The sequence below is a fragment of the Somniosus microcephalus genome, chromosome 7, assembly GCF_052327205.1.
Source record: "Somniosus microcephalus isolate GS21.2 chromosome 7, FLI_Smic_1.0, whole genome shotgun sequence".
NCBI lineage: Eukaryota > Metazoa > Chordata > Chondrichthyes > Squaliformes > Somniosidae > Somniosus > Somniosus microcephalus.
In genome coordinates this window covers 63394827-63407495 of record NC_140993.1, presented here as the reverse complement: position 1 = coordinate 63407495, position 12669 = coordinate 63394827, and the positions used below count along the sequence as shown (strand labels likewise).

Here is a 12669-nt window from a genome sequence, read left to right as displayed (position 1 = left end):
CACCCTACTGTGAAGTCTGTTCTCAGATAGGACAGCAATACAGTGTTGTTATATTAACACCTTGCACTGCAGAACAGCCGTACACAAGTCTGCATCTGTAATCTTACACACAACAAAGACCTGAACTCAAGACCAAGGCGGCAAAGCAATTTCTCATAGGGAGGGAATTGAATAGAGGCCGTTAATCTCAGAGTTGCAGTTTAAATGCTATATGTAGAGACTGGCCGGATGAATACATTGACCACACCTCAATCAGGATGTTGCCTGGCATGAGTATTTACTGGTAACAGTGCACATTTCAAAAATCTATGCAATTGTAAAGATTAAGTGCACGATTTCAGTGTGCCCAACATTCGTGAGTACTGTGATTTCATTCTAATACTCAGGTCACGCAGGAAATTTAAACAGGTTTAAAATTTAAAATTTCTAGCATGAATCTTTTAAAAAAAAACTTCTGAAAATTACGAGACCTGCAAGTGAATCTCAACTGTTACCAATGCTCTGTACAACTGGGAGGTACAATTTAAATTTGCAAATCTTGGATTTCTCCTAGAAAACCTCTTTTTAAACCTTCAGTTCCAGCTATTAGTCATTCTTCATACAAAGATAAGGAAACTTGGTATGGCAAAATAGCCGCAGACCACACACAATCTGCAACACTGAAGACTCTCCTAACTTAAGTTCTGGATAATGGCAAATAACCACAGGCAAAAATTCTAAGAGGATAAAACTGAAATTTCTTCTCAATTATAGATAATCACCACGACTCTCAAGGATGCTTCCAGGAGTAGGACTGAAAATCCAAAGTCCCAAGAACATAGGAGCCAGTGTGTTCAGATAGTACAATGTCATCTATCTACCGTTACAATTTGCATTCCCAGTCTTAATTATATATTAATTCAGCTGCTTTTTGAAGGAATTCACAGAATAGGTGCGGGTGAAGGCAATTCCAACCCATTTGACCTTCTAGAATACTAGCCCCATCATCTGCTCATTAGAGTCGACCATCTTCTTAAATATGCCTTAACCAATGACAGGTCAATGGGAATCCAATCTACATACTGTTCTAGTCTGTGCGGTTAAGAGAGTTACTTCCAAACCTCTAATCGCACAGCATCATCTCCAGCCACAGCAGGGTCTGGCCAGTGCTGCTTTGTAACCAGCTGTTGAGAGAGCGACTTGAGCAGCTCGGTGTCTCTTCTCACCTGTGGAAAAATGCCTGTCTTTCATACAACTCTTTGGCTCAGAGTGGGAACTCTGAGTGGAGGATCTTACCCGCCAACTCTTAAGGTTCATGGTAACACCGATACTCCAACACGTCTCCCCCTGCATCTGTTGCTCTGTGTATTCCAAAACAGCCACATTAGGTGCTGAGTGTACAATCATCTGCAGCTCAGCAGAGTTTGAAATGTTGCCAAACACCAAGATGTTATTTAGGTAAATGCATCCATAATAAAACAAACAATGCCTGTATGTGGCACCAACTTGTAGATGGTTTATTCTACCTACCTAGTACTATAAAACCCAGTCAAATGGGTTTATCCAGTGGGCAGCAAGCCATTGTTTCATCATAAAAGGTCACACCTCTACAATCATGGAAGGAGCAAGCAGAAATATCTCGAACCAAACAGTTAAAAAAACTTATACGAGAATGGGAACGTACCTTAAATATACTTCCCTTCTGTTCTGCAGTCTGGCACTACACCCAGTATTTAACATGACGGTTTTACATAGAAATTACAACACGGAAATAGGCACCATGGCTGTTACAAGATGCACTGCAGCAACTAGTCAAGGCTTCTTCGCCAGCACCTTCCAAACCTGCAACCTCCATCACCTAAAAGGACAAGGGCAGCAGGTGCATGGGAACACCTCGAAGTTTCCCTCCAAATCACACACCATCCTGACTTGGAAATATATCGCTGTTCCTTCATCATAGGTAGAAAGTTCCAGGATTTTGACCTAACAGCACTGTCTGAGTACCTTCACCACACGGACTGCAGCAGTTCAAGAAGACGGCTCACCATCACCTTCTCAAGGGCAATTAGGGATGGGGCAATAAATGCTGGCCTTGCCAGCGACGTCCACATCTCCTGAATGAATTTTTTTTTTAATCCACCCACCTAATCCTTGTTGGTGTTTACTCACCCGGTTTTCATATCCCTTCTACTTTTCCTTCATCCGCCGATCCAACCTAATCTTGAATGCTGACAGTTTCTGTCTCAACTACTAACCTTGTGTATACCACAGACTCAACTTGCTGTGTAAAGAAATCTCTCCTGCTCTCCGTTCTAAATCTCCCCAAAACACCAGGAGAAACACCCAGCAATAAAACTAAAATTTGTCCCAATCAATGCAAACTTGGTCATAAAACATCAGGAAAGACTAGTCTGAGGCTCCAATGTTTGATTTACACTCCATAATCCACATTCAGTAATCAAATCTATTCCAACTGATTAAGTATGGCTACCTATTTAAAACACTGTAGGCTAGCTCAGGACTGTAATGTAGTGTACCATGCACACTCTACACGTACAATTTTTTTGAGAGTTGACATTACAGAGAGAGCAGGGAGGAAGGCAGTGTTTGTTGGTGAGGAATTTGGATTGCATGTCAACTGCCAGTTTATAATGGGTTATGTCTCAAATTGGGCACTGAACTAAAGCCTATCCTTGAGGAATGGCTGACTTATGCTGGAATTAATACAAAATGCAACCCTGGAAAATCTGCTGTGACTGCCAACAGGCTGATTTAGGATGAATTTGACTATATTTAACTGTATAAAAAGTGTTTAAAATTAAGTATTGCTGCTAATTTATATATCCCTGAATTGGCCAAACATTTACATGAAGTCCAGCTTCTCCTGCCCAAAGATAATTTCATATGATTAATCACTACTGTGGTCATAGCTTCCGAGTTTTCCTTTCTTGTTGCATCCTTTGTGAATACACCATCCTAAATACAGTTACTCCTCCCTAAATGCTCATTTTTGAAATCGAGACACTGCATTGCCCAACATATTCTTTTCAGTACCTCAAAACTTGGTAACTCCTTACATAGAAACAGGAGTAGGTCATTCAATCCCTCGAACCTGTTCAGAAATTCCATTAGATCATGGCTGATCTGTAGCTCAACTCCATTTACCCGCCTTTGCTAAATGTATTTTTGTAACGTAACGATCTCAGCCTTGAAAATTTCAATTGACCCAGCATCCACAGCCTCTTGAGGGATGAGGGAAGTAGTTAGGACAAGTAACAGACCCAAAGGGTGCAGCAATGAGTCACATTGTATGAGAGAGGGAGCAGAAACCCCATGAATGCTGGAAACCCAGAATGAAAATAGAAAATACTGCAGAAACAAAACAGACCCAGTCAGTATCTGAAAAGAGGAAACACAGGTTAATATTTCATTGAAGATCTTTCTTCAAAAGGAATCCCCCTAAAACTATCTTTTCTGTTTCAGATGCTGAAGAACTGGCTATGTATTCACAAGATTTATTTTGATATCAGAAAGATGAAGCACTCTGCTTTAATCCTGCTTTCTTATTCCAACTCCGTTAATTCGGCTCCTTCATCTGGGCTCCATAGCTCCACTACAGTAATTGTCCCCCTCTCCGACATCATTACTGCTGTGTTTAAACACAAATATTAATAATAATGGATAAAAATAAACTGTTATTTATGGTTACTTTTCATAAGAACATAAAGAAACTTGGAATAAGGCGGCGGCCAGTCTTCCCTTCCCATAAACCACACACCGTCTATATCATTTCATCTCATCAACGGAGTTTTGAAAAAGATGAAAATAGCAAGCCTGCTCCTTTAACGAAAGCCAGCGCATTAAATGTTTAAAACTATATCTACCCAATTTCTGGCTATTACAGCAGACTCCCACCATTGCTGCTGGAATACACTGGCATGACTGCAGATTTTGGGACAATAATTTCACTCTGAATGAGATTACATTAAATAAGGTATCTCGCACAGAGAGGCAACTGATTGGCTGTTGTTGGAAATTGAAAATGAGGGTGCTGTAGGGAGCAGTCTTCCAAGTTTAAAATTGAGGCACAATATTGGGGCAGAATAGAGCGCTTTACTCTGTATTCTGCCCCATGCTATAATTGACCGGGGAGTTTTTCACACTGACACTGGGTGCCTGAAATGAAATGCATTTCAATCGCCAGAGGGGTTATTGTATGTGTGCCTGGAGTAAGTTGTGTGCACACATGCTTGCGTGTGTGTGTGCGCGTGTGTGTGCGTGTGTGCGCGTGCGCGCGTGTGCGTGCGTGTGTGTCTTTCTTGAGGCGAGGGTTGGTGTGTACATACATGTTTAGTTGTTGGGGGGGGGGGGGGGGGGGGGGGGAGAAAGAGAGGGGAACAGAAATGTGTGCCAGAGAGTGAGAGTGCGAGAAAGAAAAGAAAAAAAAGCATACGAGAGAAAGAGAGGGTGTAAAGAGACAAAAAGAGTGCATGCATCTGCCTGTGGGAGTGTATATGCACACATCTGTGTGGTGGTGTGCCAGATGCTTGCCTGTGAGGGTGGGTGTGTGTATGTATACGGGCTTAAATTTGCATCAGTGAAATCCAATGAGTTAAAATCCAAGGTCAGTCATCTCTTTGCTTTTGTAGTTTTCCCCAATATCCACATCAGACCTTTCACTTTAGCTAATTTACCCTAATACACTGAATTTTTTGCCAGTAATTACCTGCAATTTGTACTGAGCCTTCCTCTCCGAGAAGAATGTTTCCTGCCTTCACGTCCCTGCAAGATAAATAAAGCAATTCAGCTGTGCAGGAATCAAAAGGGACAAGTGCTCCAAAGTACCAGCTGTTAATGGAAAATTCCTGTGTTAAGGAGGGACCTAAAAAAAGAGGGTCAAACTCAATCCAGCAATTTACTGACAGATCCTTCCAAGGACAAATACCACATTAGCTCATGCACCTTATTCTCTCTAAGAGTTGGCTGAAAGGAAAACACAAAAACAAATTAGCTTGTCACTGTTCCTTTCTAAAGTTTACCCATATCTTCTGTGCAGTGAAGAAGCTTAAAACTTCAATATTTTGCTGAATTTGCAGCAGATATACTGAAGGAGAATCTAACCACCTCCCCATGACATTCAACGGCATTACCATTGCCAAATCCCCCACCAACAACATCCTGGGGGTCGCCATTGACTAGAAATTCTACTGAACTAACCACAATTGCTGTGGCTGCTAGAACAGGTAAAAGGCTGGGTATTCTGCAGTGAGTGGCTCACCTCCTGACTCCCCAAAGCCTCTCCATCACCTACAAGGCACAAGTCAAGAGTGTGATGGAATACTTTCCACTTGCCTGGCTGTGCACAGCTGCAACAACATTTAAGTAGTTCAACACCATTTAAGTAGTTCAACACCATCCAGAACAAAGTAGTCCACTTGATCGCAAGCCTATCCGCCACCTTAAACATCCACTCTCTCCACCATTGGCACACCGTGGCTGCTGTGTGTACTATCTGTGTGTACAGTGTGCGTTCCTCCTACAGCACCTCCCACACCTAGGATTACAAGGGCAGCAAGTACACGGGGACACAATCACCTCCAGGTTCCACACCAAGCCACGTAGCATCCCGACTTGGACATATATCTTTCATCATTACTGGGTCAAAATTCTGGAATCCCCTACCTAACAGCCCTGTGGAAGTACCTTCACTGTTTTGATTCATACATGAAGTATAGGCACTTGGTGAGGGAACAGAGAGCAATTGGCACCAGCATTAATTTCTTCAGGGGGAAATTAAAAACTGAAAAGATAGAACTTAAGTTCTATGTAATTACATACAAAAACCAAGCCTCAATTTAAGCTAAAGTTACTACACTTCTTCTGAACATCAGTTACAGTTTAAAAAGTATCTTGAACCACAGAAGCATATTCATTGCACTGATCTATGTAAACAGGACTCAGGTTTACAATAAAGGGAGTCACACTGGTGCCAGGAGAGATCGTCATACAGTGCAGTTCCAGCATCTACAACAGTATAATAACCAACTGATGCAAACGGATAGGAAATTTAGCAGCATGGCAGACTTAACACATCGATACATCTCAGATTTATCATTACAAAAGATATGCCAGTCATCCCGGAACTTCACAAACTAAATGAATTATAGGGCCTATAAAACAGTCACCAATGTAGTTAGTCAAGCAGCAAAGTCAAACTCATTCCACAGTAAGTTTTATTTAAAAGCTAGCAACATAATTGATCCATCATTTAGTTTACCAAACAGTTTAATCCTGATGAAAGCATTGCAGTAGCTTATGCAATGGCTGGGTAAGTAAGTGCATCAGCTAATGTGCTACTGAACATACAGACCAGACGGATCCCAAGTTGGATCTCCAGTACTGGGCTAAGTTATCTGATCTCGAACAAGGCAGCAGGTGGGGCACTCTAATCGATCTCACACCCGAAAATTGGGGATGGGAGAAGGAAAATCAGCCAAGGCTCCAAATCTCTATTCAGGGATTCTTGTCACAAAGTGCTTCCAAGTAAGGACAGATTTGGCTGAGAGTTAAATACCTGTCATGGTCAAATAGTCTGTTCATTCACTCCGTTGAGCCTATTTGGGAAAGGTAGTAGAAGGCCGCAGGCATCTATGGAACCCTACCTCATTGGGAATCAGTGCTTTCAGGAGAGGAGCAGAAGGAACAGGAAAACTAGACAGTGCAGTCGCAAACCACATCAAATCCTGCTTCACATCTTCAGTTATATATAAATGGCTTGGTGCAGTGGGAAAGGCAGTGTGGAATGGGTATCCTCACTCTCCTGGTATAGCATCTCAAGAGGATCCAACACGCACTTTTAGCTTTTCTAAAGAAAGTCAGGTCTTGAAGACTCCTGCAGTGGCTTGTTTTTCCAGTGAGCAGATGAGCTGCTCAAACCAGAATGTCCATGGTTTAATTCCCAGTCTTTGATGATTTAAGTTAGGGTGCCAGTAGGAAGGGCTACAAATTGGCTTCTGTACTTTTGTAAAAACTGCCAAGGTTCCTACTCAAGTGCCCTTTTCAAGATGGCGGCACGCACGGACGCAGCGGCTTTGTCTCTCCCAAGACGGAGCATTTTCACCCTCCTTCTGAGTCTCTTCTGGACTCTGCTGACACAGGAATTGAGGGCAGACCTACCGTACAGCCGGCAGACGATCCTAGACATCGGGGCCGACTGCATGCGGCTCACACGCGGTGGCATCGATCTGCCTCCCAACATCGCCCGACCCCCGGGACCAGCGTGGCGTCCTTCCCCAGCCGGAAGTCGACGCAGACCGCGCAGGGAACGCAAGCAGAAGCGGGGTAAGAGGGCCGGTATCCAAAACAGACTGAAGAGGGCCCCACACAAACCCTCCCTCCCAAGTATTTTCCTGGCCAACGTCAGGTCACTGGAAAACAAAATGGATGAGATCAAACTGGATCTCTCCACACAGAAAAGGACAAAGGAATGCTGCACCATGATCTTCACAGAGACCTGGCTGAACAACGGCATCCCTGACACCACCATCCAACTAGAAGGACGCACGGTCTTCCGCGCCGACAGAACTGCAGACTCCGGTAAGAGCAAGGGAGGCGGTTTGTGCATTTACACTAACAATGCCTGGTGCACTAACACTGACATAATCGATAGATCTTGCTCGGCTGATTTGGAATTCCTCATGGTAAGGTGCAGACCCTTCTATCTGCCTCGGGAATTCACGGCTGTTATCATCACTGCGGTCTACATCCCACCACACGCTAATGCCAAACTAGCACTGAAGGACCTCTACAGGGCCATCAGCGAACAACAAACTGCGCACCCAGATGGAGCTTTTATCGTCGCGGGGGACTTCAATCACATAAACCTAAAAACTGTACTTCCGAAATTCCACCAGAATGTTTCCTGCCCCACAAGAGGGAGAACACTCTGGATCAAGTCTACACGAGCATTGTAGACGCTTCTAAGGCCATTCCCTGCCCCCACCTTGGGAAGTCTGACCACCTCTCCCTGTTTCTAGCCCCGGCATACAAACCGCTCATCAAAAGAGGGAGAACATCAGTGAAAGTATGGCCAGAGGGGGCAGTATCGGAGCTTCAGGATTGCTTCGAACACACTTTGGGGCATGTTTGCCCATAATGACATCGAGGAATACGCATCCACAGTGCTATTCTACATTAACAGCTGCGTCGAGGTCGTCACGACCCATAAAAATATCAGGACATACCCCAACCAGAAACCCTGGATGAACGGAGAGGTCCGCTCACTGTTGAAAGCACGCGACGCAGCATTTAAATCTGGCGACGCAGCGGCTTACAGTGCAGATAGGACCAACCTAAAAAAGGGGATCAGGACTGCCAAAAGGAAACAGACACTGCGGATAGAGGATCACTTCCGCAACAACTCGGACCCCCGGCGCATGTGGCAAGGCATCCAGTCCATCACTGACTACAAAGGCAAAAACACCAGCCCCCCCCGGTTAGCGATGCCTCCCTTCCGGAGGAACTTAACAACTTCTACGCTCGCTTCGACAGGGACAACAGGGAGCCGGCTACCAAAGCCTTGCCACCCCCGGAAGACCAGGTGCTCACTCTGTCGACCTCTGACGTAAGGGGTGTTCTACGCGGAGTGAACACACGTAAGGCTGCTGGACCTGATAGCATCCCTGGACGGGTACTCAAGGAATGTGATCAGCTGGCTGATGTCTTCACCGCCATCTTCAATCTGTCATTGGCCCAGGCAGTAGTCCCTACATGCTTCAAGACCGCTACCATTATTCCTGTGCCAAAACAAACGGCTGTGACGTGCCTGAACGACTATCGACCTGTCGCACTCACACCCATCATAATGAAGTGTTGAGAGAGACTGGTCCTGGCTCACATCAAAGCCAGTGTTCCCACCTCTCTTGACCAACACCAGTTTGCCTATCGTGCAAACAGATCAACGGAGGATGCAATCACAACTGCTCTACACTCGGCACTGAATCACTTGGATGGTAAGGAGACCTACATCAGAATGCTGTTCATAGACTACAGCTCAGCATTCAACACTATCGTCCCCAACAAGCTGGCCACCAAACTCTTGGCCTGAACACTTCCCTCTGCAACTGGACCCTGGACTTCCTAACAAACAGACCCCAGTCTGTCAAATTAGGTAACCACACCTCCCCCCCCACTGACCCTGAACACGGGGGCCCCACAAGGATGTGTGCTGAGCCCCCTCCTCTACTCCCTCTTCACCCACGACTGTGTGGCTGTTCATGGTTCCAACACCATCATCAAGTTTGCGGATGATACCACGGTAGTAGGCCAGATCAACAACGATGAGTCAGCCTACAGGGAGGAGGTCCAGCATCTCGTGAAGTGGTGCGCTGATAACAACCTGGCCCTTAACATCAAGAAAACCAAAGAAATCATTGTGGACTTCAGGAAGTCTAAAGGCGGAAGTCACACCCCCATCCACATCAATGGGGCTGTGGTGGAAAGGGTGGACAGCTTTAAGTTCCTCGGAGTCCACATCACAGAAGACCTCTCCTGGTCCCTCAATACCTCCTCTCTGGTGAAGAAGGCCCAGCAGCGCCTATATTTCCTAAGGAGGCTGAAGGGATGTAACCTGTCACCCCTGATCCTCTCTAACTTTTACCACTGCACAATAGAGAGCATCCTGACAAACTGTATCACAGTATGGTATGGCAGCTGTAGCTACTATGACCGGAAAGCCCTGCAGCGGGTAGTCAAAACTGCCCAACGCATTACCGGCACCCGGCTACCGACCATAGAGCACATATACCAGAAACGCTGTCTACGGAGGTCATGGTCCATCATCAAAGACCCTACCCACCCCAGCCACAGTCTGTTCGCCCTCCTGCCATCTGGGAGACGCTACAGATGCATTCGCACCCGTACGACCAGATTTAGGAACAGCTTCTTTCCCAGGGCTGTCATCCTACTGAACTCCACAAATAAACTCTAAAGCCTGCACATCTGCCAATGCACTTTATTAGGGTTATGTTTATGTTAATGTATTACAAGCCAAATGTATGTTGAATGTTTAAATGTCTTAATCTAATTGTACACTCTCGGGAGCCGCAAGCCTACATTTTGTTGTACTGCACTTGTGCACTAACAATGACAATAAAAGTTGATTTGATTTGATTTTTGACTCCTGCTTGAGTGGATTTCGGATGAGAACACATTAGGCTTGGCTGTGATGCCTGCCTTTGCTCACACATGCAGAATGACCAATGATCGAAGAGCAGGTGGCCATACTATTACAACCCAGTACAAGTCAGGACAAAGGTGGAGAAAACTGAATGATTTGGGTGGGGGGGGGGAGGAAATTAAAAAACAAATTCACCATCATCTTTTGTGCAAGCTGAGCTCCTGAAACCCATGTACCAACTCAACTTTGTCACACCGACTCGAGTAGTTTATATCCAAGCAAATCAATACTACAAACTTTTTTTTTTATATAACAGCCTAATTTAATGCATTACAAGCAACCGGTGACAGAATAAAGACATCACATTGCATGTCACACCCATGTCCATGTACAGACACACTGAAAGATGCTCTCCCCACATCTTTCATTGGGGCTGTTTTTTTTGTGAACAGAGGAGAGAGTAGGGGGTGATTCTAGAGGTTTTTAAAATTATGAAGGTTTGGAACCAACACTTCCTGTAAGCTGCACTTTGTTCTCCGCGGCCTGTTTCTTTCATTACTCACCTGGAACAACCTCTTAAAACCTAAGCTTGGTGGCATCAAATCATTTCTTTTCAATTAACCTCTTCCTCGCTCCTACTCTTTTGAACTTGGAGCCACCCAGAACTCTGGGGCCTTGATCCTGCACCAAGGTTTCACAACAAAAAATAAAATACACTTTGAACTCCATCACTTGTAAGAACGTGTCTATTTTAAACTTTAGGGATGAGAGCTAGTGATTGCTGAACGCTGCCTTGTCTCAAGAATGGATCATGTAATGGTGAATCTATAGAAAACTTTAGTAAGACCACAGTTGAAGTACTATGTACAGTTTTGGGCTCCATAGCATAATGAGTTAAGGCAACAGAGAGGGTACAGTGCAGATTCAGTAGGATCTTGCCTGGTATGAGGAAATACAAATATGAAGTAAATTTGGGGCTGTTAGAACAGAGAGTAAGAGGTGATTGTATAGAGATTTTTAAAATTCTGAAGGTTGGGGACCAATGTTCCCTGCAAGCTGCGCTTTGTTCTCCGCGGCCTGTTTCTTTTAATGCGCAGTCCCTTTAAATTTCTGCGCATGCGTGGTATTTACAATGTAAAAACCGGTGAGCGGCCTGCGCAGGACCTTCGAGATTACTGCGTGGCCATACACCTTAGGGGGAACATTAGTTGGGACACAATAAATATAAACAGACTATTTCCAGTGATTGAGGAGTCTAGAATGAGGGGCCATAGATACAAGATTAAATGTTTTAGGCCAGGGAGCAGGAGAAACTTTTTTTAAATTTTTATTTATTTATTTATTTTATTTTTTAAACACAGCGGGTTAAGGACAGTGCACCACTAGAGTTAGTGATTGAAGCGTAAACCATGTCATAATTTCCAAACAGATTAGATAGGTGTTTGAAGGAAAGAGTGTTAAAGGAATATGGGGACAGTGCGGGCACATGGGGTTAGAATAACTCCTTGTATAGAAAAAAAACAACACGGATTGTTAGGCCAAATGTAATTCAATCCCCAAATTAAAAGGACAGTTTGGCTCTTAACACAGTAGAATCCTTCAACAAGTTGGCCTGGCAGTAAATATGCCACTGCACACTCTGGCTGCAGGCATGTGCAATTTGATTTGACAATTACTGTACACAGTTTGGCTAATGTTAACTGTATAATGGGAATCCAGAGCATCCAATTAAACCATCAAAACAGTCAGATTTAATGCTTTGTTAATTTGTTGGGTGTGTACATTAACATTCTTCTAAATATAATGGGCTAGACATACAATCTTCAGAACAGAATGGATTTCACTAATCACTGGCAGACAGAGCTATACATCATTGAAGAACAAGGCAAGTCGAAGAGTTGCTAATTCTTGTTTAAAGTACTCCTAGGAACTGTTTATTTATTTAAAAAATGGAAAAATGTAAACTTATATTTAAGAAGTCAAAGTTTTAAGCCCCATAGAGTATTACCATGTTGCATCTCCTTGCCTCTAAGCCACTCCAGTAACATCACTGAAGGGAAGGAGCCCTTTGCATTCTGAAGCAGCTACATTAGTACTGTAACAGTAGCGTCACTGGCTGCAGGGGCACTTGGCTTTGCACATCACTGAAGGTTTTGTGTGCAAGCCATCCTTAAAAATAAAAGCATTGAATTTTGTATCACAGAAAACTTCCTAATACAGTAAATTTCTTACTCAGTTAATGGTCAGTCCTGTGATAAAAAACAATCAATCAATCAGTGACAATTACTAGTGCCAAATATTACAATTATAATCAGTACTTGTGTTTTTTTAATTCCCAGAATTTAGTCCCTGATAAAATGGATTCCTAACTGATAAATCATCAAAACTGACATTGATCATGATTTTGGGAAATGGATATTAAATGATCCTGGTGGTATCGTTGATACAGTACCAGCGCCATTTTGACTATGCTCAGTTACAATGTAGCTTTATTTGTTTCTGACAATTGCGAC

The 12669-nt window shown here is 43.9% G+C and overlaps 1 protein-coding gene across 2 annotated transcripts in view; it reads right to left on the bottom strand.

The window, feature by feature from the left end:
- The window catches only part of oxsr1b (oxidative stress responsive kinase 1b), a 257293-nt gene that overhangs the window by 131018 nt on the left and 113606 nt on the right, over positions 1-12669 (bottom strand). For both annotated transcript variants that reach the window (XR_015078974.1, XM_085992508.1), the window contains exon 5: positions 4706-4761. Coding sequence is in view for 1 of the 2 variants with exons in the window: in XM_085992508.1 (XP_085848634.1) it covers positions 4706-4761 (56 nt within the window). In the remaining variant the exon portion in view is untranslated. The remainder of the gene's footprint in view (positions 1-4705; positions 4762-12669) is intronic.